A 26,811-nucleotide genomic window follows, 5' to 3' on the forward strand; every position below is an offset into this window, starting at 1 on the left:
GTCCCCAGTGCCTCCCAGTACATCCCAGTGTCCCCCAGACCTCCCAATATGCCCCAATTCGGCCCTCCAGTGTCACCCACAGTGTCCCCAGTCCTTCCCAGTATATCCCAGTCCCCCATAGTACCCCCTTCAGTCCTCCCAATCCCTCCCAGTATGTCCCAGTCCCCCATAGCACCCCCTTCAGTCCTCCCAGTCCCTCACAGTTCCCCCCCCCACCCAGTGTCCCCAATACACCCTAGTGTCCCCCCCCCCGCCCCTTTTGGCTCCCCCAGTCCCTCCCAGTACATCCCAGTGTCTCCAGTGGCCGTGGGAACGGAGGCGGAACCGCCCCGGGGCTCTGGGAGGTGCCCCCCCGTCCCCCCCCCTTGTCCCCGTCCCTGTCCCCGTCCCAGGGGATAAAGCGGCTCCGGGCCACCCCCGTGGGCACCAGAGACACCATGGCACCCAGGTGAGTGGGGACACGGGGGGGGTGGGGAAACGGGGGGGTTGGGGACAAGGACACCCATGGGGACACCTGTGGGGATGGGGACACCCACAGGGACGGGGACACCCTTGGGGTTACCCATGGAACAGGGACACCCATGGGGATGGGGACACCCATGGGACAGGGACACCCATGGGGACACCCATGGGGACGAGGACACCCTTGGGGACAGGGACACCCTTAGGGACAAGGACAACCGTGGGGATGGGGGTCACCTTGGGGATGGGGACACCCATGGGGACGGGGGCACCCACTAGGACGGGGACACCCGTGGGGACGAGGACACCCTTGGGGACAAGGACACCCTTAGGGACAAGGACACCTGTGGGGATGGGGGTCACCTTGGGGAAGGGGACACCCATGGGGACAGGGACACCCTTGGGGACAGGGACACCCTTAGGGACAAGGACAACCGTGGGGATGGGGGTCACCTTGGGGACGGGGACACCCATGGGGACGGGGACACCCACTAGGATGGGGACACCTGTGGGGACGAGGACACCCTTGGGGACAAGGACCCCTTAGGGACAAGGACAACTGTGGGGATGGGGGTCACCTTGGGGATGGGGACACCCATGGGGACAGGGTCACCCACTAGGATGGGGACACCCGTGGGGACGAGGACACCCTTGGGGACAAGGACACCCTTAGGGACAAGGACAACCAAGGGGATGGGGTCACCTTGGGGATGAGGACACCCACTAGGACGGGGACACCCGTGGGGATGAGGACACCCTTGGGGACAGGGACACCCTTAGGGACAAGGACACCCGTGGGGATGGGGTCACCTTGGGGATGGGGACACCCTTGGGGACAGGGACACCATTGGGGACACCCATGGGGACACCCACGGGGACGGGGACACCCATGGGGATGGGGACACCTATGGGGACAGGGACACCCATGTGGACAGGGACACCCTTGGGGACAGGGACACCCTTAGGGACAAGGACAACCATGGGGATGGGGGTCACCTTGGGGATGGGGACACCCATGGGGACACCCATGTGGACAGGGACACCCTTGGGGACAGGGACACCCATGGGGATGGGGACACCCATAAGGATGGGGTCACCTGTTGGGACAGGGATACCCATGGGGACAGGGACACCTACGGGGACAGGGACACCTGTGGGGACAGGGACACCCTGGGGTGACCCAGTGGAACCGCCCCCACCTAGGTCCACGCAGATGAAGGCTGCCCCCGTCCTCCTCCTCCTCTTCCTCCTCGGCCACACGGGTGAGTGCGTGGGGACCGTGGGGACATGGGGGGCACCCTGAGGACATGGGGGGCACCCATGGGGTGAGGGGGGGTCCCAGACCCATCTGGAGGGATACTGGGAGGTCCCAGAGTCATACTGGGAGGTCCTAGAACCATGCTGGGAGGTCCCAGTGTCATACCGGGAGGTCCCAGAGCCATACTGGGAGGTCTCAGAGCCATACTGGAAGATGCTGAGGTAACACTGGAGGTCCCAGAGCCATACTGGGAGGTGCCAGGGTGACACTGGGGGTCCCAACCCCATATTGCAATGGTCCTTGGGTGGCACTGGGGGTCCCAAACCCATACTGCAATGGTCCCGGGGTGACCCTGGGGGTCCCAAACCCATACTGGGATGGTCTCAAGGTGACACCGGGGTTCCCAAACCTATACTGGGATGGTCCCAGGGTGGCACTGGGGTCCCAAACCCATACTGGGATGGTCCAGAGGTGGCACTGGTGGTCCCAAACCCATACTGGGATGGTCCAGGGGTGGCACTGGGGGCCCCAAACCCATACTGGGATGGTCCTTGGGTGGCACTGGGGTCCCAAACCCATACTGGGATGGTCCAGGGGTGGCACTGGGGGTCCCAAACCTATACTGGGATGGTCCTGAGGTGGCACTGGCGGTCCCAAACCCATACTGGGGGATCCCGGGGTTACACTGGGTGTCCCAAATCCATACTGGGATGGTCCTGAGGTGACACTGGGGGTCCTGGGCCACCTCACGGACCACATTTTGGGGGTCCCCCAGGTGGGCGCCCCGTAAGCGAGCTGCTCTACCCCTTCGGGCCGGAGGAGGGGGACACGGCCACCCCCCGCGAGGATGACGGCATGAGCCCGGAGATCCTGCTGTGGGAGACCTTCTCCTTCTATGGGGTGCCCCACCGCTCCCTCTACGTGAGTCCTGGGCCCCAGGGCATTGTGGGAAGGTGGGTGGGGTGCTCGAGATGTCAGGGGTTGGGGACACCGTGGGTGTGGGGACACCATGAGTTGGAGCCACCATAAGTTGGGGGACACCATGGTTGGGACGCCATGAGCTTGGGCCACCATGGTTGATGACACCGTGAGTTTGGGTCATCATGGTTGATGACATCATGAGTTGGAGCCACCATGGGTTGGGGACACCATGGTTAGGAACACCATGGGTTAGGGACACCACGAATTTGGGCCGTCATGGTTGATGACACCATGAGTTGGAGCCACTATGAGTTGGGGACACCATGATTGGGTGCCACCATGGTTGGAGCCATCACAGTTGGGTGCCACCATGGTTGGGGCCACCACGGTTGGGGCCACCATGATTGGGTGCCACCATGGTTGGGGCCACCACAGCTGGGGCCACCACGGATGGGGCCACGTTGGTTGAGGGCCACCACGGTTGGAGATACCCTGGTTGGGGACCACCATGGTTGAGGCCACTGTGGTTGGGGCCACCATGGTTGGGTGCCACCATGGTTGGGGGCCACCATGGTTGGGGCCACCACAGTTGGGGCCACCACAGCTGGGGCCACGTTGGTTGAGGGCCACCACGGTTGGAGATACCACAGTTGGGGGCCACCACAGTTGGAGATACCCTGGTTGGGGACCACCATGGTTGAGGCCACTGTGGTTGGGGCCACCATGGTTGGGTGCCACCATGGTTGGGGGCCACCATGGTTGGGGCCACCATGGTTGGGGCCACCACAGTTGGGTCCACGTTGGTTGAGGGCCACCACGGTTGGAGATACCACCACTGGTGGCCTCCACAGATAAAACCACCATGGCCAAGGGTCACCATGGGTGGTGGCCACCCACCGTGGGTGCCACCAGGTGACGGTCGCCTCCCGCAGGTGAACAACAACGGGGTGGTTTCCTTCAGGACGGGGGTCTCCGAGTTCACCCCCAACCCCTTCCCGTTGCCCGGTCACCGTCCCTTCGTGGCCCCGTACTGGGCCGACGTGGACACCAGACTGGGAGGGGACGTCTTCTACCGGCAAACCCGGTCACCGGAGCTGCTGGCCCGCCTGACCCGCGAGCTGGCCCCCGCCGTGTCCCCCCCCGAGCAAGCCCCCCAACCCACCTGGGCCTTCGTGGCCACCTGGGACCGCGTGTCCTTCTTCGGAGCCGCCTCTGACAAGGTGGGACCTGGGGGAGAAGGGGACACGGAGGGGACAAGGAGAGTGGGACACGAGGGGACGTGGGGATGGGGCGTGGGGATACGGGGGGACATCGGGATGGGGCGTGGGGACATCGGGATGGGGCGTGGGGACATGGGGATGGGGCACGGGAAGAGGAGGGGGCATCAGGATGGGTCATGGGGACATGGGGGTGGGGCATGGGGACACGAAGGGACACGGGATGGGGCATAGGGACAGCGGGATGGGGCATGTAGACACAAAGAGGCATCAGGATGGGACATGGGGACATGGGGGGACATCAGAATGGGGCATGGGGACATCGGGATGGGGCATGGGGACACGAAGGGACATGGGATGGGGCATGGGGACAGCGGGATGGGGCATGGGGACAAAGAGACATCAGGATGGGACATGAGGGGACATGAGGATGGGGCATGGGGACTTGGGGATGAGATATGGGGACATGGAGGGACATTGGGATGGGGCATGGGGACAGGAGGGGACATCAAGATGGGGCATGGGGACATCGGGATGGGGCACGGGAACCGGAAGGGACATCAGAATGGGGCACTGGGACTTGGGGATGAGATTTGGGGACATGGAGGGACATGGAATGGGGCATGGGGACTTGGAGATGAGATATGGGGACATTGAGGGACATTGGGATGGGGCTTGGGGACAGGAGGGGACATCAGGATGGGTCATGGGAACATGGGGATGGGGTATGGGGACAGGAGGGGACATGGGGATGGGGCATGGGGACATCGGGACGGGGCATGGGGACGTGGGGATGAGATATGGGGACATGGAGGGACATGGGGATGGGGTGAGGGGACATGGGATGGACATGAGGCTGGATATGGGACACGGGGACATGGGGACAATGAGTGGGGACATGGGGACAATGAGTGGGGACATGGGGACAACACGGGGCTGTGGGACCAAAGCGTGGCCCCGTCAAGGAGGACGCACTTGTGGGGACACGGGGACAAAATGAGACACGGGGACACAGGTGAACAACGGGGACAAGACGGAGACACGGAACCAGGGACCACGGTGACACGGTGACACGGTGGCACGATGGCACGGTGGCACGGTGACATGTCCCCGTCCCCCCCGCCGTAGGTGAACACCTTCCAGGCCGTGCTGGCCACCGACGGCGTCACCTCCTTCATCATGCTCAACTATGGGGACATCCAGTGGACCACGGGCATCGCCAACCAGGGGGACCCCCACACCGGCCTGGGGGGCGTCCCGGCCCAGGTGGGGACAGGGGACAAGGGGGGGGGGGACACCGGGGTCACCCCAACCCGCTGGGACGAGTGCGGGGGGGTTGGGGTGGAGTTAAGGGGGTTTGGGGCGGAGTTAAGGGGATTTGGGGGGAGTTAAGGGGATTTGGGGTGGAGTTAAGGGGATTTGGGGGGAGTTAAGGGGATTTGGGGTGGAGTTAAGGGGATTTGGGGCAGAGTTAAGGGGATTTGGGAAGAGTTAAGGGGATTTTGGGGTGAAGTTGAGGGGATTTGGGAAGAGTTAAGGGGATTTTGGAGGAGTTAAGGAGATTTGGGGAAGAGTTAAGGGGATTTGGGCAAAGTTAAGGGGATTTGGGGAAAGTTAAGGGGAGTTGGGAAGAGTTAATGGGATTTGGGAAGAGTTAAGGGGAATTGGGAAGAGGAAAGGGGATTTTGGGGCAGAGTTAAGGGGATTTGGGGAGAGTTAAGGGGATTTGGGAAGAGTTAAGGGAAATTGGGAAGAGGAAAGGGGATTTTGGGGCAGAGTTAAGGGGATTTGGGAAGAGTTAAGGGGGGTTGGGGCAGAGTTAAGGGGATTTGGGAAGAGTTAAGGGGATTTGGGCAAAGTTAAGGGGATTTTGGTGGAGTTAAGGGGATTTGGGAAGAGTTAAGGTGATTTTGGAGAAGCTAAGGGGATTTGGGAAGATTAAGGGGATTTTGGTGAAGTTAAGGGGATTTGGGCAGAGTTAAGGGGATTCTGGTGAAGTTATGGGGATTTGGGTAGAGTTAAGGGGATTTTGGTGGAGTTAAGGCGATTTGGGCAAAGTTAAGGGGATTTGGGCAAAGTTAAGGAGATTTTGGTGGAGTTAATGGGATTTGGGAAGAGTTAAGGGGATTTTGGTGAAGTTAAGGGGATTTGGGGCAGAGTTAAGGGGATTTAGGAAGAGTTAAGGGGATTTGGGACACAATTAATAGGATTTGGAGCACAAATAAGGGGATTTGGGGCAGAGTTAAGGGGACTGGGGCAGAATCAATGGGATTTGGGGCAGAATTAATAGGATTTGGTGCACAAATAAGGGGATTTGGGGCAGAGTTAAGGGGACTGGGGCAGAATCAATGGGATTTGGGACAGAATTAATAGGATTTGGTGCACAAATAAGGGGATTTGGGGCAGAGTTAAAGGGATTGGGGCAGAATCAATGGGATTTGGGGCAGAATTAATAGGATTTGGTGCACAAATAAGGGGATTTGGGGCAGAGTGAAGGGGATTGGGGCAGAATCAACGGGATTTGGGGCAGAATTAATGGGATTTGGGACAAAATTAATAGGATTTGGGGCCCAACTGATAGGATTTAGGCCAGAATTAACCATCCTCAGCCCCATGTGACCCCCATCCCACCCCCGGGCCCCCCCGCTCACCCTCCCCGTCCCATGTCCCCCCCGTCCCCGTCCCCAGGCCGGGTTCAACAGCGGGGACGACGTCCACTACTACAACATCCCGGGCTCGCGCTCGCCGGCGGTGCTCAACATCGGCCGCACCAGCAACGTGGGGGTCCCGGGGCGCTGGATTTTCCGCGTCGACGTCTTCACGGCCACCGAGGGTCCCCCCGTCCCCTCCGAGGTCCCCAGCACCCCCCCGCCGCCACCTCCCGCCACCACCCCCCCGCCACCCCCGCCCACCACCACCCGCCGCCGCCGCCGCACCACGGAGGAGGAGAGGGTGTACCTCTGCTAGGGGTGAGCGGGGGTCTTTGGGGTCGGGGGCGTCCAGGGGGCATTTGGGGACTCTGGGGGTTGGGGACACCTGGGTCCTCTTGGGGGGCACCTGGGGACCTGGGGTGGGGGACATCTGGGGACCTGGGTCCTCTTGGGGGACATCTGGGTCATCTTGGGGGGCATTTGGGGACCTGGGGACCTGGGGTTGGGGGACATCTGGGTCGTCTTGGGGGGCATCTGGGGACCTGGGGTCTTTGGGGTCGGGGGCGTCTGGGGGGCATTTGGGGACATCGGGGGTTGGGGACACCTGGGTCCTCTTGGGGGGCACCTGGGGACCTGGGGTGGGGGACATCTGGGGATCTGGGTCCTCTTGGGGGACATCTGGGTCATCTTGGGGGGCATTTGGGGACATGGGGACATGGGGTTGGGGACATCTGGGTCGTCTTGGGGGGCAGTTGGGGACCTGGGGTCTTTGGGGTTGGCGGCGTCTGGGGGGCATTTGGGGACTCTGGGGGGTGGGGACACCTGGGTCCTCTTGGGGGGCACCTGGGGACCTGGGGTGGGGGACATCTGGGGACCTGCGTCCTCTTGGGGGACATCTGGGTCATCTTGGGGGGCATTTGGGGACCTGGGGACCTGGGGTTGGGGACATCTGGGTCCTTTTGGGGACCACCTGGCTCCGGGGCCACCCGTGTCCTCCTGAAATTTGGGACCACCCTGACACCCCAATGTCCCCTGGGATTTGGGGACACCCTGACGCCCCGATGTCCCCTGGGGCTTGGGGACACCCCGACACCCCGATGTCCCCCAGGACTTGGGGACATCCCAGTGTCCCTTAGAACTTGGGGACACCCTGACACCCAGATGTCCCTTGGGATTTGGGGACACCCTGACACCCCGATGTCCCCTGGGGCTTGGGGACACCCTGACACCCCGATGTCCCCTGGGGCCTGGGGACACCCCGACACCCCGATGTCCCTTAAGGCTTGGGGACACCCCGACACCCCGATGTCCCCTGGGATTTGGGGCCACCCTGACACCCCAAAGTCCCCTGGGGCTTGGGGACACCCCGACCCCCAATGTCCCCCAGGACTTGGGGACATCCCAGTGTCCCTTAGAGCTTGGGGACACCCTGACACCCCGATGTCCCCCAAGACTTGGGGCCACCCCAGTGTCCCTTAGGGCTTGGGGACACCCCGCCGTCCCCCGGGGACACCCCGACCCCCCCGCTGTTCCCTGGGGACACCGTGACACCCCGATGTCCCCACAGGAGGCCACCGGGGACGTGTCACCGCGGCAGCGCCAATAAAGCCCCGCCGAGCACCCCCTGTGCCCGTGTGACTTTGGGGGGGGGGGGAGGTGACAATGGGGGCGGGGGGGAGGGGACACGGGGCACACGCGTGTGACACCCGCGTGCCCTCGGGGGGGGGGGGAGGGGATGGCAGCGGGGGGGGGGGAGGTGACACCACCCCTGGCGCCGGGTGGCACCGCCGGAGGGTGACGCGGTGACGGGCGCGGGGCCAGGAGGAGGCGGCGGGGCCGCAAGGAGCGGGTGCCTTGCTCTACAATGGGTTTACACCTTGCGCTACAACTGGTTTACACCTTGTGCTACAACTGGTTTACACATTGCACTACGACTGGTTTACACCTTGTACTATGAGTGGTTTACACCTTGCACTACAACTAGTGAGTATCTGGTACTACCACTGGTTTATGCCTTGCACTACAACTAGCTTATGTCTTGTGCTACAAGTAGTTTACATCTTGCACTACAACTGGTTTACACCTAGCACTACAACTAGTTTACACCTTGCACTACGACTAGTTTATGTCTTGCACTACAACTGGTTTACACCTTGCACTACAACCAGTTTATGTCTTGCACTACTAGTGAGTCTTGCACTACAACTAGTGTGTGTCTCGCACTACAACTAGTTTACGTCTTGCACTACAACTAGTGTCTCGCACTACAACTAGTTTATGTCTTGCGCTACTAGTGAGTATTTTGCACTACAGCTAGTGTGTGCTTGCACTACAATCAGTTTACATCTTGCACTAGTGGTGATTGTCTTGCACTACAATTAGTGTGCGTCTTGCACTGCAACTAGTATCTTCCACTACAACTAGTGTTTTTCACTACTAGTAGCGTGTCTCTTGCACTACAACTAGTGAGTCTTGCACTACAACTAGTTTGTCTTGCACTATAACTATTGTCTTGCACTACTAGTGTTTTGCACTACAAGTAGTGAAAGCACACCTTGCACTACAACTAGTTTACATCTTGCACTACAACTGGTGTGTGCGTCTTGCACTACAACTAGTGAGAGCACACCTTGTACTACAGCTAGTGAGTGTCTTGTACTACAACTAGTGAGTGCCTTGCACTACAACTAGTTTATGTCTTGCACTGTAACTAGTAAGCTCACACCTTGCACTACAACTAGTTTACATCTTGTACCACAACTAGTGAGAGCACACCTTGCACTACAACTAGTGTGCATCTTGCACTACAACTAGTGTGTATCTTGCACTACAACTCGTGAGTATCTTGCACTACAACTAGTTTACACCTTGCACTACAACTAGTGAGTGCCTTGCACTACAACTAGTTTACATCTTGCACTACGCTACACCTAGTTTACGTCTTGTACTACAACTAGTTTATGTCTGCACTACAACTAGTTTGTCTTTACAACTAGTGTCTTGCCCTACAACTAGTGTCTTGCCCTACAACTAGTTTACACCTTGCCCTACAAGTAGTTTACACCTTGCACTACAACTGGCGTGTGCCTCATCCTACAGCTCCTTTACACCTTGCACTACAACTAGTATCTTGCGCTACAACTAGTTTACGTCTAGCGCTACAAGCCCCCCACCCCCACCCCCATCTCCCCCCCTTCTTTCCCCCTCCCTCCCCCTCCCCCCGTCCCCACCCCTCCCCCACCCTCGGGGGGGGGGGGGTCCTGCAGCCCCTCCCCCTCCTGGTGGCCTCTCCGGAATGTCCCCAACTCCCCCCTCCCCCCCCCCAAGGGACCTCAAAGGGACCCTTGTAGGGGACAGGGAGGGGTCAAAGGTCACGGACGGTGGCATCCGGGGGGGGGGAGGGGGAGGGCAAGGAGCCCCTCCCCCCCCGTGGGAAAACAAGGCTCCATTCATAAGCACTTGGGGGTGGGGGGGGGGGGGGGGGGGCACAGAAATCCCCCCCAACCCCCTCCCATGGGGGGGGGGGGGGGGCTGGGAGGCGTGGCCACGCCCCCTGCACCTAGCCACGCCCCTTCGCTTGGCCACGCCCCCTTTGTCTGGCCACGCCCCCCTCCGCGTGAGGCCACGCCCCCTCCAGGTGCGGCTGTTGTGGTGGTGGTGCGGGAAGGTGAGCGGGGGGGGGGGGGGGGGGCACCCTTGGGACCGGGGATGGGCACCCTTGGGTGGGGGGGGGCACCTGGGGGGGGGTTCCTTTGGGTGGGGGTCCTTTGGGTGGGGGTCAATTGGGGGGGGGTATTTTGGGGGGGGGTATTTGGGGGGAGCACTGTAGCGGGGGGGGGAACTGGGTGCTATGGGGGGGGCACCCTGGGGGGGGGCACCCACCCTTGGGTGGGGGTCCTTTGGGGGGGGTCTATTGGGGGGAGCGTCCTTTAGGGGGGGTTATTTTGGGCGGGGTATTTGGGGGGGGGCACTGTAGCAGGGGGGAACTGGGTGCTATGGGGGGGGGCTGTGGGGGGCACCCTTGGGACCGGGGGGGGGGGGGGCACCCTGAGGGGGGGGCACCTTTGGGTGGGGGTCCTTTGGGGGGGTCAATTGGGGGGAGCGTCCTTTAGGGGGGGTTATTTTGGGGGGAGGTATTTTGGGGGGGGCTCTTTAGCGGGGGGGGAACTGGGTGCTATGGGGAGAGGCTGGGGGGGCACCCTTGGGTGGGGGTACCCTGGGGGGGGCTCCCTTGGGTGGGGGTCTTTGGGGGGGGGTTATTTGGGGGGGGCACCTTTGGGGGGGGCTCTTTAGCGGGGGGGGGAGGGAACTGGGTGTTATGGGGGGGGCTGGGGGGGCACCCTTGGGTGGGGGCACTCTGGGTGGGGGCACCCGGGGGGGGGGGCACCCTTGGGTGGGGGTCTTTTGGGGGGGGGGTTATTTGGGGGGGGGGCACCTTTGGGTGGGGGCTTTTGGGTGGCGGAGGGGCAGCTGGGTGCTATTTTGGGGGGGGGGGGGGGAAGGACACTTTTGGGGGGGGGCACCCGGGTCCCATGGGGGGGGGGGGGCACCCCGGGGGGGGTCATTTTGAGGGGGGAGGGGGGAAGAGGGAGGGCGCCCCCCCCCCTTCCCATTCCTCCCAGTTCCCTCCCAGTAACGCCCCAGTAAGGAATCCGCCACGGGGCGGGTGACTCACCGCCCCTCCCCCACCCAAGGGTGCCTTTTTTTGGGGAGGGGAGGGGGGGAGGGGCGCGTCGGGTGCTGGGGGGAGGGAGGGGCACTGGGTGCTCAGGGGGTGCCCCTCCCCCCCCCCAGGGGTCAGAGGTCACCATGGGGGGGGGCAGCGCGGGGGTGCTGGCGCTGCTGGCAGCAGGTACTGGGGGGACTGGGAGGGACTGGGAGGGGACTGGGAGGGGTGGGGGGGGACTGGGAGGGACTGGGAGGGAACTGGGAGGGATTGGGGGGGGGACTGGGGGAACTGGGAGGGACTGGGGAGGGATTGGGGGGGGACTGGGAGGAACTGGGAGGGAACTGGGGGGGGACTGGGGAGGGACTGGGGAGGGATTGGGGGAACTGGGAGGGACTGGGGAGGGATTGGGGTAACTGGGAGGGAACAGGGGGGAACTGGTGGGGGATTAGGGTAACTGGGAGGGGATCAGGGGGGAACTGGGAGGGACTGGGGAGGGATTGGGGGAACTGGGAGGAACTGGGGGAGGATTGGGGGGGACTGGGAGGGACTGGGAGGGAACTGGGGGGGGATTAGGGGAACTGGGAGGGACTGGGGAGGGATTGGGGGGACTGGGAGGGAACTGGGAGGGAACTGGGGGGGGATTGGGGGAACTGGGAGGGACTGGGGAGGGATTGGAGGGGGATTGGGGGAACTGGGGGGGACTGGGGAGGTATTGGGGGGACTGGGAGGGAACTGGGGTGAACTGGGAGGGACTGGGGGGAACTGGGAAGGGATTGGGGGTGACTAGGGGGAACTGGGAGTAACTGGGGGGGAACTGGGGGGCACTGGGTTTTTGCCCCCCCAACTGGTTTTTGCCCCCCCCCCCCCCCCCCCCCCTCCAGTTCTGCCCCTGGCAAGAGGCAGCTCGGAGTCCCTGGGTGAGTTACTGGGATGAACTGGGATGAACTGGGACGGACTGGGAAGTGGGGAGGGGCTGTACTGGGATGGGGGGGGTGCATACCGGGAATGGGGGGGTCGTACTGGGAATAGGGGTTACTGGGAATGGGGGGGTACTGGGAATGGTGGGGCATACTGGGAATTGGGGGGCTGTACTGGGAAGGGAGGGATCATACTGGGAATGGGGGGGGGGGAGTCATACTGGGATTGGGAGGGGGGGGTCATACTGGGAGTGGGGGGGGATCATACTGGGAGTGGGGGGGTCATACTGGGAGTGGGGGGGTACTGAGGGGGTCATACTGGGAGTGGGGGGGGGCATACTGGGAATGGGGGACATACTGGGAATGGGGGGGTCATACTGGGATTAGGAGGGTCATACTAGGAATGGGGAGGTCATACTGGGAGTGGGGGGGGGTCATACTGGGAGTAGGAGGGGGGTGTCAAACTGGGAGTGGGGGGATCATACTGGGAAGTGCGGGTCAAACTGGAAATGGGGGGGGATCATACTGGGAAGGGAGGGCTCAAACTGGGAATGGGGGGGGGGTTATACTGGTATTGGGGGGCCATACTGGGAAAGGGGGGGGGTCTTACTGGTGCCAGCGACCCTCTGACCCCTTTTCCCCCCCCCCCCCCCCCAGATGCCACCAGTCCCTTCTATTACGGTGAGTGGGGGGACACTGGTGTCCCCAAGGGGGGGGGTGACAGGGTGGGGGGGTGACAAAGGGGTCCCGGGGGGGGGGGGGGTGACAGGACAGTCCCCAAGGGGGGGGGACACAGGAGGGTCCCCAGGGTGGTGGCACGGTGTCCCCAAGGGGGTGGCATCGTGTCCCCAAGGGGGGGGGGGTGGCACGATGTCCCCCCCCCTTGTCACCGTGTGTCCCCCCCCCCCAGACTGGCACCAGTTGCGGGTGGGGGGCCTGGTGGTGGCGGCTGTCCTGTGCGTCACCGGCATCGTCGTCCTGCTCAGTGAGTGTCCCCAGGGTGTCCCCAGGGTGTCCCCGAGGTGTCCCCGAGGTGTCCCCGAGGTGTCCCCAAGGGGTCCCCAGGAGGTCCCCCTGTCACCGGGGGGGGTCCTCGTGTCACTATGGGGGGGTCCCCGTGTCCCCAAGGTGTCCCCAAGGTATTGGGGGGGGTCCCCGTGTCCCCAAGGTGTCCCCAGGGGGTCCCCCTGTCACCTGGGGGGGTCCCCGTGTCACTAGGGGGGGTCCCTGTGTCCCCAAGGTGTCCCCAAAGCATCCCCAAAGTGTCCCCAAGGTGTCCCCAAGGTGTCCCCAGGGGGTCCCCGTGTCCCTATGGGGGGGTCCCTGTGTCCTGGGGGGGTCCCCACATCCCCAAGGTGTCCCCAAGGTGTCCCCAGGGGGTCCTCCTGTCACTGGGGGGGGGGGGTCCTCGTGTCACTGTCCCCATGTCCCCAAGGCGTCCCCATGCCACTGAGAGGGGTCCCCAGGGTGTCACCAGGGGGGTCTCTGTCTCATCTGGGGGGTCCTGGTGTCACCCAGGATTCCCCAAGGGGAGGGACACCCATGGGTGACATCGTGCTCCCCCCCCAATGTCTGTCACCTCTGTTGTGTCCCCCCCCAGGTGGGAAGTGCAAGTGCCGGAGTAAAGGAAGGTGGGACATGGGGGGGACATTGGGGACATGGGGGGGGGACACTGGGGACATGGGGGGGGACACTGGGGACATGGGGGGGACATGGGGACATGGGGGGGACATGGGGGGGACATTGGGGTGATATGGGGGGGGGGACATGGGGGGACATTGGGGACATGGGGGGACATTGGGGACATGGGGGGGATACGGGGGGGACATTGAGGACATGGGGGACATGGAGAGGACTTGGGGGGGACATGGGGACAAGGGGGGACATTGGGGGACATGGGAACAAGGGGGGGGGGACATGGGGACACACAGGGACGTCACAACCCCCACTGACCCCCCTCCCCCCACAGCCGCCACCACCCCGCTCCGGAGACGTCCCACCTCGTCGGCCCCGGTACGTGTCCCCCCCCCCCCAAAAGGGACCCAGGTGACCTGGGGGGGGGGGACACCCCAAATTCCAGGGGGTTGGTCCCAGGTTTCGGGGCGCCCCCTGACCCCCGTTTCTCCCCAGGAGCCGCCAGCTCGTGCTGAGGTGTCCCCAGATGTCCCCAACCCCAGGAGGGACGCGTGGAAGGGGTGCGGGGAGAGGTTTATTTTGGGTTGAAACCCCCCAAAAAAAATCCAGGAAAAGGGGAAATTAATAAAAAAAAAATGTTAAAAAAAAAGGAAATTTGGTTATTTTGAGGGAAATCCCTGCAGTGGCACCAGGGGGACAATGAGACAAAGGGACACGAGGACGGGGGGGTGTTGGGGACATTGGGTAGGTGGTGACAAGGTGGCGCGGGGCTCGTGGTGGCCTTGGGTACACAAGTGACATGGGGCCAGCAGTGACAGCGAGGACAACGATGTCACGGGGCATTGGGTGGCGTTGGGGACAGCGTTGGGTGGGTGGGGACACCAGGAGGGGACAAGGTGACATGGGGCCTTGGGGACAATGTTGGGTGGATGGGGACACCAGGAGGGGACGAGGTGACACCCCAACGTCCCTCGAGTGCCTAAGCCAACGGTGACGTGGTGGCCACCAGGGCCATGAAGACATGGTGGCCATCAACCCATGTCCCTCAGGTCCCCGAGTTCGTGATGACGTGATGACCGATGTCCCCATGTCCCTCAGGTCCTGAGGTTCTTGATGACATGGTGACCAACGTCCCCAGGTCCTCAGGAGGTTCTTGATGACATGATCAATGTCCCCATGTCCCTCAGGTCCTGAGGTTCTTGATGACATGATGATCAATGTCCGATGTCCCCAAGTCCTGAGGTTCTTGATGACATGACGACAAATGTCCCCATGTCCTGAGGTTCTTGATGACATGATGACCAATGTCCCATGTCCCTCAGATCAATGTCCTGAGGTTCTTGATGACATGATGATCAATGTCCCATGTCCCTCAAGTCCTGAGGTTCTTGATGACATGGTGACCAATGTCCCCATGTCCTGAGGTTCTTGATGACATGATGACAATGGCCTTGATGAATGTCCCTCAGGTCCCTTGATGACATGATCAGGTCCCCCCTGAGGTTCTTGATGACACGACGATCAATGTCCCATGTCCCTCAGGTCCTGAGGTTCTTGATGACACGACGACCAATGTCCCATGTCCCTTAGGTCCTGAGGTTCTTGATGACATGATGACAGATGTCCCCATGTCCTGAGGTTCTTGATGACATGATGATCAATGTCCCACGTCCCTTGGGCACCCAGGTCCATGGTGACATCATGGCCGACATCCCCAAGTCCACCACGCTCCCAAGCCCATGACAACGTCACGTCTCCTGTCCCCACAACAGCGGGACGTCCCCACGTCCCTCAAGCCCCCAAGTCCACGGTGACGTGCCGGTAGATCTGGGTGGCCCCCTTGAAGCTGGCGGCCACCAAGAAGTGACGGTGACCCAAGGAGATGGGGGCGAAGGCACGGGGGGCGGGGGCCAGGAGCTCCTGGGTGGGCTCCAGGTGGCCACCGGGTCCCAGGCGGTAGACGCGGCTCGGGGCGTAGTCGTTGCCCAAGATGACGTAGCGCTGGCCGGCCAAGGACAAGGGTTGGAAGACCATCGAGCCCCGCGCCGGCACCTGCTGGACCTCGCGGAACATGGACCCCTCCCACCGCATCACCTGGGAACAAAGGACCATGGGAAAGGTTTGTATGGGTTGGGGGCGTCGTGAAGCAGGGGTGGAGGTGGGCCACCATGAGACCATGATGGTGGTGGGACGCCACAATGGTGGTAGACCCCCAGGAACACATGATAGAGGTGGTAGACCCCCCCCATAAACCCATGATGATGGTGGCACCTCATCAACCCATGATGGTGGTGGACCCCCATGATTGCGGTGGGACCCTATAAACCCAAGATGATGGTGGGACCCCATAAACCCATGATGATGGAACCTCTTCAACCCATGGTGGTGGAACCCCATGAGCCCATGATGGTGGTGGGACCCCCATGACCCCATGATAGAGGTGGTGGGACCCCAAAAACCCATGATGGCTGTGGGACCCCATGAACCCATGATAGTGGTAGACCCCCCCATGAGCCCATGATGGTGGTGGGACCCCATGAGCCCATGATGGTGGTAGAGCCCCATGAACCCATGATGATGGTGGGACCCCATAAACCCATGATGGTGGTGGGACCCCATCAACCCCTGATGGTGGTAGAGCCCCATGAACCCATGATGATGGTGGGACCCCATAAACCCATGGTTGTTGTAGAAACCCATGATGGTGGTGGGACCCCATCAAACATGAACCTATGATGATGGTGGTAGACCCCTCCCTGATGAGCCCATGATGATGGGACCCCATAAACCCATGATGATGGGACTCCCGTGAGCCCATGATGGTGGTGGGATAAACCATGATGGTGGTAGACCCCCCCATGAACCCATGATGGTGGTGGGACCCCATAATGGTGGTAGAGCCCCATGAACCCATGGTAGAGGTTGTGGAACCCCAAAAACCCATGATGACGGTGGAACCTCATCAACCCATGGTGGTAGAACCCCATGAACACATGCTGGTGTCAGACCCCAACAGACCCCATGAAGATGATGAAATCCCACAACCTCACGCTGCTGGTGGCCCCCCATGGACACGTAACACCGTGAGAACCCCGTTCTCACCTTGGCGTCCCCCAGGAAGCGCGTGAGGCAGAGGAAGACGTGACCCCGCAGGCGGAAGTGCTTGGCCGCGTAGACGTCGGGGACGTGGGGGATGTCCGTGTGGGGGGCAAAGGCCGCCCCGCTCCACCGGTAGACCAGCGGCCTCCTCGTCCCGCTGCAGACCACCAAGGCCGGCCGCCCCCCCAGCTCCAGGAACTCCAGGTGGGTGTCACGGTGCCATGGCCTCAAGGCCTGGTGGGGGTAGAAGCCCCGTCCCCCCCAGCGGAAGAGGGTGCTGGTGCCCCCCTTGGAGCTGTCGGCCACCCCCAGGTACCAGTGGCCCCCGAGACGGGCGCTGGCCACCGCGTGGGGACGCCGCAGTCGCCCGTTCCCCAAGGCTTGAAGCCGGACGAAGCGGCTACCGGGGCCACCAGCCCGGCGCCAGACGGCCGAACCCCCCCCAAGTTGGGCCACCACCACCACCAGCGCCCCCCCCAGCTGGAGGGGGTGGCAGGCCACCGGCGACGAACCTGCGGGGACAAGGACGTGGGTGGCGTTAGGGATGGGAGTGACCCCGTGGAGGTTTTGGGGTCAAGGTGATGGAGAAAAACCTACAGGGACCTCAAGGTTGGGGTGACGGTGATGACCCTATGGGGACATTGGGCTGGTGGGGACAACCCTGTGGATATGTTGGGGTCAAAGGGGTGGAGAAAACCCTACAGGGATATTGGGGACATCGGGGTGGTGGGGACATTGGGGTGGTTGGGACATTGGGGTTGATGGAGACAACCCTACAGGGACAACCCTGTGGAGATGCTGGGGTCAAGGTGATGGAGAAATCCCCCATGGGGACAGGGACATTGGGGTTGTAGGGTTCAAGGGGGGGATGAAACCCTGACCTTAGGGTTGGGGTGGTGACGACCCTGTGGGGACATTGAGGACATCGGGGTGGTGGGGACAACTCCATGGAGACATGGGAGAGCCTTGGGTTGATTCTGTAGGACGCACAAGGGTACTTTTGGGGTTCCATCATTCTTTCGGGGATTCTGGGATGCGGTGTTGGTTTTGGAGCTGTAGGGGATTCTTGAGGCCCTCCAAGGCCAATTTTTGGGGTTCTCCAGGCCATTTTGGGGGGCCCCAGGCCATTTTGGGGGTGCCAAAGGCCATTTGGGGGATCCTGGTGTTGATTTCGAGGTCCCCGAGTCCATTTTTCAGGACCTCGAGGCCATTTTGGGGTGCCTAAGGCCATTCTTGGGATGCGGTGTAGGTTTTGGAGCTGTAGGGAATTTTAGAGGCAGTCCCAAGGCCATTTTGGGGGTCTCCAGGCCATTTTTGAGATCCCCCCCAACCATTTTTAACCTTGTTCCGCACCACTTCCAGCTTCCCCCCCAGGTTGTTTTGGGGTTCCCCCAACCCCAGGTCCATTTTCAGGGCCCCGAGGCCCTCCGAGGCCATTTTTTGAGGCTCTCCAGGCCATTTTGGGGTCACCAGCCCATTTTTTGAGACCCCCCCCCCCCCCAACCATTTTTAACCCCATTCCGTGCCACTTCTAGCTCCCCCCCCCCCCCAGACTTTTTGGGGTTCCCCCAACCCCAGGTCCGTTTTTGGGGTGCCGTCACTCACCGTTGATGATGGTGGGGGCCCGAAAGCGCCCGGCCAACTGGTCCCATTCCAGGAGGGCACAGGCACCGGCGAAGGGTTGGGCCAGGGCCACCCCTGGGTGCCCCCCCAGGGCGAAGGGCTCGGCCGCCAGCGAGGCGAAGGGCAGCGACTGGAAGGGCCGCAGCTCTGCGGGACCCCCGTTAGCCCCCCCGACACCTGGGTCACCCCCCGCCTCGAGACCCTCCCCACCCTGGGGTCCCCCCTCGTGTCACCACAGGGAGGGGACACCGGTGTTTGTGTCCTGTCCCCGCCCCCCCCCCCCCAACCCAGGGTGAGGGGACAAAGCTGTCCTGGTTGGGGGGGACCCAAGTGTCAAGGGTGGGGGGACCCACATGTCCGGGATGGTGGGGGACAGGTTTTGGGGACACAGAATTTGGGGACAAGGGGACACAGATGTTGGGGACAAGGGGACCCAGAAATTGGGGACACTTGGGACCAAGGTGTTGGGGACAAGGTCAACCCAAGCGTTGGGGGACATATGGGACCAAGGTGTTGGGGACAAGGTCAACCCAAGCGCTGGGGACATGGAACCGAGATGTTGGGGACAAGAAGACCCAGAAAATGGGGTCATATAGGACCAAGGTGTTGGGGACAAGGTCATCCCAAGTATTGGGGTCGAGGGGGACCAAGGTGTTGGGGACAAGGGGGACCAAGATACTGGGGACAAGAGGACCCAGAAACTGGGGACATATGGGACCGAGACGTTGGGGACAAGGCTAACCCAAGCATCGGGGACAGCGGGGACCCGAATTTTGGGGTCACGGGGACGCCATACCGGACACGAGGCAGTCGAAGTCGCGGGGCTGCAGCTGGGCCAGGGGGGTGCCGGCGCGAGTGGGGGGTCCCCGGCAGCGCCCGGCTTCGGCGGCGGGGGCGGCGCTGCTCAGCCAGGCCACCAGCCAGCGCAGGCGGCAGTCGCACTGGAAGGGGTTCCCCCGCAGGTCCCTGGCACCGGCACCCCCGTGTCACCTCCTGTGTCCCCGTGTCACCCCCCCCCTCCCGCCCCGTGTCACCCCCTCCAGTCTCGTGACAGCCCCCCCATATCCCCGTAACACCCCCTATATCCCCGTGTCACCCCCTCCAGACCCATGTCACCCCCTCCGGCCCCGTGTCACCCCGTATATCCCCGTGTCACCCCTCCAGACCTGTGACACCCCTCCAGCCCCGTGACACCCCTATATCCCTGTGACACCCTCTCTGGCCCCATGTCACCCCCTATGTCCCCGTGTCACCCCCTCCCCGTGTCCCTGTGTCCCCATATCACAATGTTCCCACATCCCTATGTCCCTTGTCCCCACATCCCCACATCCCCATATCCTCGTATCCCCATATCCCCATGTCCCCATATCCCCATGACCCCATATCCCCATGACCCCATATCCCCGTGTCCCCATATCCCCATGTCCCCATATCCCCATGTCCCCATATCCCCGTGTCCCCATATCCCCATGACCCCATATCCCCATGTCCCCATGACCCCAGCTACCTGTGTCCCCATGTCCCCATATCTCCATGACCCCATATCCCCATGACCCCATGTCCCTCTATCTCCACGACCCCATATCCCCTGTCCCCGTGTCCCCGTGTCCCCATGTCACCTACAGCTGTGTCAACGTCTCCAGCCCCTGGAAGAGCCCCCGGGGCAGCGTCTCCAGGCGGTTGTTGGCCAGGCTCCTGTGGGGACATGGGACATGGGGACATGGGGACATGGGGACATGGGACATGGGACATGGGACATGGGGACATGGGGACATGGGGACATGGGACATGGGACATGGGGACGTGGGGACATGGGGACATGGGGACATGGGGACATGGGGACATGGGGACATGGGACATGGGGACGTGGGGACATGGGGACATGGGACATGGGGACATGGGGACATGGACATGGACATGGGGACGTGGGGACATGGGGACATGGGACATGGGGACATGGGGACATGGGACATGGGACATGGGGACGTGGGGACATGGGGACATGGGGACAGTGGCCATGGGACATGGGAACATAGGACATGGGGACACGGGGACATGGAGATAAGGGGACATGGGGACAAGGAGATATAGGACACGGGGACATGGGGACGTGGGGATATGGGAATATGGGGACATGGGGACATGGGGATACGGGGGGACAGGATATGGGGACATGGGGACACGGGGACACAGGGACAGTGGACATAGGGACAGGGGAACATGGGGACATGGGGACATGGGGACAGGGGATATGGGGACATGGGGACATGGGGACAGGGGAAATGGGACATGGGGACATACGGGACACGGGGACATGGGGATATGGAGATATGGGGACATGGGGACAAGGAGATATAGGACATGGGGACATGGGGACATGGGATATGGGAATATGGGGACATGGGGACATGGGGATACGGGGACACAGGATATGGGGACATGGGGACATGGGGACATGGGGACAGTGGACATAGGGACATGGGAACATAGGACATGGGGACATGGGGACAGGGACGTGGGGACATGGGGACATGGGGACATGGGACATGGGACATGGGAATACGGGACACGGGGACATGGGGATATGGAGATATGGGGACAAGGAGATATAGGACACGGGGACATGGGGACGTGGGGATATGGGAATATGGGGACATGGGGACATGGGGATATGGGGACATGGGACATGGGGATATGGGGACATGGGGATACGGGGACATGGGGACACAGGGACATGGGGACATGGGGACATGGGGACAGAGGATATGGGGACATGGGAAATGGGACACGGGGACATGCGGTCACGGGGACATGGGGTCACGGGGACATGGGGATATAGGGATATGGGGACGTGGGGACATGGGGACGGGGGAAATGGGGGCATGGGGACATGGGGACATGGGACATGGGGACATGGGGACATGGGGACGTGGGGACATGGGGACACGGGGACACCCACGGACATTGGGCTGGGGGGACCTGGGGTATCCCAAGGTGTCCCCAAGGTGTCCCCCAATGTCCCCAAGGTGTCCCCAGAATGTCCCCAAGGTGTCCCCAGGGTGTCCCCCAGTGTCCCCAAGGTGTCCCCAAGGTGTCCCCGTGTCACTCACAGGTAGAGCAGCCCCCGGAGGCCCCGCAGCGCCGTGGGGGCGATGGTCCCCACGTCATTGTCCTCGATGAACCTGGGGACAACCCACAGCGTCCCCCAGTGCCTCCCAGTACACCCCACTGTCCCTCCCAGTGCCCCCCAGTAAATCCCAGTGCCCCCCAGTGCCTCCCAGTACATCCCAGTGTCCCTCCCAGTGCCTCCCGGTCCATTCCAGTGCCCCCCAGTACCTCCCAGTATATCCCAGTATCCCTCAGCGTCTCTCCCAGTCCCTCTCCAGTCCATCCCAGTGCCCCACAGTGACTCCCAGTCCATCCCAGTATCTCCCATTGTCTCTCCCAGTCCCTCCCCGGTCCATCCCAGTACCCCCCAGTGCCTCCCAATCCGTCCCAGTACCCTCCAGTGTCCCTCCCACTGCCCCCCAGTCCCTCTCCAGTCCATCCCAGTGCCCCCCAGTACCTCCCAATCCATCCCAGTACCCTCCAGTGTCCCTTCCACTGCCCCCCAGTCCCTCTCCAGCCCATCCCAGTGCCTCCCAGTCAATCCCAGTATCCCCTAATGTCTCTCCCAGTCCCTCTGCAGTCCATCCCAGTGCCCCCAGTGCCTCCCAGTACATCCCAGTTCCCCCCAGCGTCCCTCCCAGTGACCCCCAGCCCCTCTCCAGCCCATCCCAGTGCCTCCCAGTGCTCCCAGTGCCACTCACAGGTACTCCAGCAGCACCAGCCCGGCGAAGGCCCCGTCCCCAATGGTCCCCAGGCGCCCAGCAGTGACCAGCCTGTGGGGACAGAAACGCTGCCACCCCCTGGGGACACCCCGGGGATGCCGTGGGGACACCTCGGGGCATCGGGGACACCCCTGCTGCCACCCCTGGGGACATTTTAGGGGCGCCTGGTGGAGCTCGGGGACATTTGGGGGGTCCTTGGGGACACCCTGGGGACCTTGGGGACACCACTGGGACCTTGGGGACATGATGGGGACCTTGGGGACACTTTGAGGACCTTTGGGACAACCTTTGGGGTGCTTTGGGGACACTAGGGACACCTTGGGGACACCACTGGGACCTTGGGGACACCCTTTGGGGACCTTGGGGACACACTGGGGGCCTTGGGGACACCCTTTGGGGTGTTTTGGGGACACCAGGGGCACCTTGGGGACACCTCGAGGACCTTGGGGACACCACGTGGGGTGCTTTGGGGACATCAAGGACACTTTGGGGACACTATAGGGACCTTGGGGGGACCTTGGGGACCTCAGGGACACCCTTTGGGGTGCTATGGGGACACCAGGGACACCTTGGGGACACCAGAGGGACCTTGGGGACATCTTGGGGACACCATGGGGACCTTGGGGACATCTTGGGGGCACCTTGGGGACATCTTGGGGACATCTTGGGGGCACCTTAGGGACCTTGGGGACACCCTTTGGGTGCTTTGGGGACACCAGGGGACCTTGGGGACATCTTGGGGACACCTTGGGGACACCTTGGGGACCTTGGGGACACCATTTGGGTGCTTTGGGGACACCAGGGGACCTTGGGGACATCTTGGGGACACCTTGGGGACATCTTGGGGACACCTTGGGGACACCTTGGGGACATTTGGGGACATTTGGGGACATTTGGGGACACTCACAGCAGCTGCAGGGCCGGGGTGTCACGGAAGCTGCCCTCGCCCAGGACATCGATGTGCCACCGCACCAGGGACCTGCAGAAACGGGGCCAAACTGGGCCAAACTGGGCCAAACTGGGACCAACTGGGACCAACTGGGACAAACTGGGACCAGGGAGAGGGCGGGGGAGGGAACCAGTGCCAAACTGGGCCAAGAAAAGGATCAAACTGGGGAAAACTGGAGCCAGAGCAGGGCCAAACTGGGATAAAGCGGGGCCAAACTGGGATAAAGTGGGGTCAAACTGGGACGAACTGGGATAAGGTGGGGTCAAACTGGGACAAACTGGGAATGGAGTTAGGCAAACTGGGATGAACTGGGAATGGAGTGGGGCAAACTGGCCTGAAGGAAGGAGCAAACTGGGGGTGAACTGGGATGAAGCAGGGGCAGACTGAGATAAACTGGGGTCAAACTGGGCCAGACTGGGCTAAACCGGGGGGAAAGCAGGGCTGAACTAGGCCAAACTGGGTTAAACCAGTGCTAAACTGGGATGAACTGGGGTCTAAATGGGAGAAACTGGGACAAACTGGGAGAAACCAGTGCTAAACTAGGTCAAACCAGTGCCAAACTGGGATAAACTGGGGGTCTAACTGGGACAAATTGGGAGAAACCAGACTTAAACTGGGTTAAACCAGTGCCAAACTGGGATAAACTGGGGTCTAACTGGGAGAAACAGAGCCAAACTGGGAGAAACTGGGCTAAACTGGGAGAAAACGGGCTAATCTTGGCCAAACCAGTGCCAAACTGGGATAAATTGGGGGTCTAACTGGGACAAACTGGGAGAAACCAGACTTAAACTGGGTTAAACCAGTGCCAAACTGGGATAAACTGGGGTCTAACTGGGCCAAACTGGGATAAACTGGGAGAAAACAGTGCTAAACTGGGACAAACCAGTGCCAAACCGGGATAAACTGGGCTCTAACTGGTCCAAACTGGGCTCTAACCAGTTCCTGCCCTCTCCCCCTACTGGTCCCAGTCCCCCCGCGCACTGGGCCCCTCCCCTTCGGGGGGGGGGGGCGGGGCTTCGCGGGATGACGTCACGGGATACCCAGGGGGAGGGGGGTGTCCCCGGGGGAGGGGGGTCCCGGGGGGGGGGTCCCAGGGGGATTCCGAGGGGCGGGGGAGGGGGACCCCCGGGGGGGGCCCTTAGGGGGTCCCGGGGGGGATTTTTTTTTGGGGGGGGGGGGGGGGGGGGGGGGGGGTCCCAAAAGGGATTGGGGGGGCAATGGGGGGGGTCCCAGGAGGGATTTGGGAGGGGGGGCTATGGGGGGCATAATGGGGGGGGTCCCAGGGGGTGTTTTTTGGGGGGGGGGTGGGGGAGGTCCCAAAAGGGTTTGGGGGGGTCAAAGGGGGGGTGGGAAATTGGGGGGGGGTCCTAAAAGGGATTGGGGGGGCAATGGGGGGTCCCAAGGGGGATTTTTTGGGGGGGGGCAATGGGGGGGGGTCCCAGGGGGGATTTTTTGGGGGGGGGGGTAGTGGGGGGGGGTCCCAAAAGGGATTAGGGGGGCAGTGGGGGGGTCCCGCAGGGGATTTTTGGGGGGGGGCAATGGGGGGGTCCCAGGAGAGGTTTTTTTGGGGGGGGGCAATGGGGGGGTCCCAGCAGGGATCTTTTGGGGTGGGGGCAATGGGGGGGCGGCAAAAGGGTTTGGGGGGGTCAAAGGGGGGGGAAATTGGGGGGTCCCAAAAGGGGTTGGGGGGCAATGGGGGGTCCCAGGAGGGTTTTTTTTGGGGGGGGGGCAATGGGGGGTCCCAAAAGGGTTTGGGGGGGGCAATGGGGGGAATTGGGGGGGGGGGTCCTAAAAGGGGTTGGGGGGGCAATGGGGGGTCCCAGGAGGGTTTTTGGGGGGGCGATGGGTGGGGGTCCCAGCAGGGATTTTTTTTGGGGGGGGGGCAACTTGGGGGGTCCCAAAAGGGTTTGGGGGGGTCAAAGGGGGGGGGGAAATTGGGGGGTCCTAAAAGGGGTTGGGGGGCAATGGGGGGGGTCCCAGGAGGTTTTTTTGGGGGGGGGCAATGGGGAGGTCCCAAAAGGGTTTGGGGGGTCAAAGGGGGAGGGGGAAACTGGGGGGGGTCCCAAAAGGGGTTGGGGGGGCAATGAGGGGGGTCCAAGGAGGGTTTGGGGGGGGGGGGGATTTTTTTTTTAGGGGGGTCACTCACAGCGTGGCCAGGCGGGGGGCAGCCCCCGGGGCAGCCCTGCCCCCCCCCGGCACAGGGCGCTCTCCCGGCCGCATTCGCACCCCCCCCGGGCAGCCTCGGCCCCCCCCCGCGTGCCCCCCCCCCCCCAAAAAAAAAATTGCCTCCTCCTCCTCCTCCTCCTCCCCCCCCTCCCCTGCGGCCCCCCCCGCCGGCCGCCAGCAGCAGCGCCAGGAGCAGCGGGGGGCCCCGCGCCACCCCCCCGCGCCCCCATGGGACCCCCCCCCCCAAAAAAATCCTCCCCCCCCGGTCTGAGCCCCCCCCAAAAAAATTGACCCCCCCAAGAAGCCCCCCCCCCAAAAAAAAACCCTAAAAACACCCCCCTCTTAAAAATACCCCCCAAGAAGCCCCCCCTTAAAAATACCCCCCCTAAAATTTGCCCCCCCCCCAAAAAAAAACTAAAAGTGCCCCCCCTATATCAGGGACGCCCCCCCCCAAAAAAATCCCCTTTACTGAGCCCCTAAACTGCCCCCCCCAAAATTTGCCCCTAAATTTGCCCCCCTTAAAATTTACCCCTAAATTTGCCCCCTCAAATTTGCCCCCCAAAAATTTACCCCAAAATTTGCCCCCTCAAATTTGCCCCCCAAAATTTAGCCCAAAATTTGCCCCCCTCAAATTTGCCCCCCAAAATTTAGCCCAAAATTTGCCCCCCTCAAATTTACCCCCAAAATTTACCCCCAAATTTGCCCCCCAAATTTACCCCCAAATTTGCCCCCCAAATCTGCCCCCCAATTTACCCACCCCAAATCTGCCCCCCCAAATCTGCCCCCAAATCTGCCCCCCAAAATTTACCCCCAAATTCCCCCCCAATTCGCCCCCCAAACCCTCCCCCCAAATTTACCCCCCAAAAAATTTACCCCCGAAAATTTACCCCCCTAAAATCCCCCCCCCAAAAAAATTTTTACCACCCCCCCCCAAAAATTTTACCCCCCCCAAAAAATTTTTACCCCCCCCAAAAAAAAATCCGGGGACCCCCCCCCAAAATTTAACCCCTTCCCCTACACCCCGCCCCTCCCCCGAATAGGGACCCCCCAAATCGTGCCACCCCCCCCCCAAATTATTGCCCCCCCCCCCCCCCCCCCCCCCCCCCCCCCAAACTCTGGGCTGCGGCGCTCCGGGGTCGCGGCGCGGGTGCGGGCGGCGGCGGGGGGCGGGGCTTAACCGAGGGGGCGGGGCCGAGGGGGCGGGGGCTTAAGGGGGAGTGGGCGGGGGCTTGAGCTCGAGGGGCGTGGCCAAGGGGGGGACAAAGGGGCCGCTGTTGGCGCTTGGCCCCCGGCCACCGGAGGGACAGAGGGGGCTTTGTGGGGGGGGGGGGGGGGCACTGGGGGCACTGGGAGGGACTGGGAGGGGGTGGGGGGGGAGTGGGGAGGTTCTAGGGGGGACTGGGGGCGCTGGGGG

General features: G+C 62.2%; 3 protein-coding genes across 3 annotated transcripts; 2 read left to right on the top strand and 1 right to left on the bottom strand.

Moving 5' to 3' along the window:
• The first annotated feature begins 279 nt into the window (after positions 1 to 279).
• LOC106029452 (sushi, nidogen and EGF-like domain-containing protein 1) lies at positions 280 to 6,825 on the top strand. The gene is made up of 6 exons (XM_066987016.1): positions 280 to 448; positions 1,666 to 1,724; positions 2,496 to 2,641; positions 3,574 to 3,861; positions 4,987 to 5,124; positions 6,547 to 6,825. The coding sequence occupies exons 1-6, from the start codon at positions 438 to 440 to the stop codon at positions 6,823 to 6,825; spliced, it is 921 nt and encodes a 306-aa protein (XP_066843117.1). The 5' UTR covers positions 280 to 437.
• A 3,248-nt stretch (positions 6,826 to 10,073) lies between these two features.
• Positions 10,074 to 14,384, top strand: FXYD3 (FXYD domain containing ion transport regulator 3). Its single transcript, XM_066987032.1, has 8 exons — positions 10,074 to 10,176; positions 11,304 to 11,361; positions 12,060 to 12,095; positions 12,753 to 12,776; positions 13,006 to 13,080; positions 13,696 to 13,726; positions 14,065 to 14,108; positions 14,226 to 14,384. The coding sequence occupies exons 2-8, from the start codon at positions 11,319 to 11,321 to the stop codon at positions 14,243 to 14,245; spliced, it is 273 nt and encodes a 90-aa protein (XP_066843133.1). The 5' UTR covers positions 10,074 to 10,176; positions 11,304 to 11,318; the 3' UTR covers positions 14,246 to 14,384.
• Positions 14,385 to 15,227: 843 nt separating this feature from the next.
• LOC106029454 (leucine-rich repeat LGI family member 4-like) lies at positions 15,228 to 25,502 on the bottom strand. Its single transcript, XM_066987031.1, has 9 exons — positions 25,378 to 25,502; positions 23,190 to 23,261; positions 22,262 to 22,333; positions 21,563 to 21,634; positions 20,076 to 20,147; positions 19,249 to 19,418; positions 18,435 to 18,599; positions 16,833 to 17,341; positions 15,228 to 15,824 (listed from the first exon to the last, which is right to left on the bottom strand). Exons 1-9 carry the CDS (start codon positions 25,449 to 25,451, stop codon positions 15,522 to 15,524), a joined length of 1,509 nt encoding a protein of 502 aa, XP_066843132.1. The 5' UTR covers positions 25,452 to 25,502; the 3' UTR covers positions 15,228 to 15,521.
• Between the last annotated feature and the right edge of the window lie 1,309 nt (positions 25,503 to 26,811).

The sequence above is a fragment of the Anser cygnoides genome, chromosome 37 (assembly GCF_040182565.1).
Source record: "Anser cygnoides isolate HZ-2024a breed goose chromosome 37, Taihu_goose_T2T_genome, whole genome shotgun sequence".
Taxonomy (NCBI): domain Eukaryota; kingdom Metazoa; phylum Chordata; class Aves; order Anseriformes; family Anatidae; genus Anser; species Anser cygnoides.

What these genes read in the sequence shown, in the direction of transcription:
- LOC106029452 (XM_066987016.1), top strand. An exon ending in TGCCCCACCGCTCCCTCTAC is followed by an intron (nt 2,642 to 3,573) that starts GTGAGTCCTGGG and finishes CGCCTCCCGCAG; the next exon opens with GTGAACAACAACGGGGTGGT. An exon ending in TGGGGGGCGTCCCGGCCCAG is followed by an intron (nt 5,125 to 6,546) that starts GTGGGGACAGGG and finishes CCCCGTCCCCAG; the next exon opens with GCCGGGTTCAACAGCGGGGA.
- FXYD3 (XM_066987032.1), top strand. Translation starts at nt 11,319, where the DNA reads ATGGGGGGGGGCAGCGCGGGGGTGCTGGCGCTGCTGGCAGCAG. An exon ending in GCTGGCGCTGCTGGCAGCAG is followed by an intron (nt 11,362 to 12,059) that starts GTACTGGGGGGA and finishes CCCCCCCTCCAG; the next exon opens with TTCTGCCCCTGGCAAGAGGC. An exon ending in AGGCAGCTCGGAGTCCCTGG is followed by an intron (nt 12,096 to 12,752) that starts GTGAGTTACTGG and finishes CCCCCCCCCCAG; the next exon opens with ATGCCACCAGTCCCTTCTAT.
- LOC106029454 (XM_066987031.1), bottom strand. Translation starts at nt 25,451, where the DNA reads ATGCGGCCGGGAGAGCGCCCTGTGCCGGGGGGGGGCAGGGCTGCCCCG. An exon ending in CTGGTGCTGCTGGAGTACCT is followed by an intron (nt 21,635 to 22,261) that starts GTGAGTGGCACT and finishes GGTTGTCCCCAG; the next exon opens with GTTCATCGAGGACAATGACG. An exon ending in GCTTCCTGGGGGACGCCAAG is followed by an intron (nt 15,825 to 16,832) that starts GTGAGAACGGGG and finishes CTTTGTTCCCAG; the next exon opens with GTGATGCGGTGGGAGGGGTC.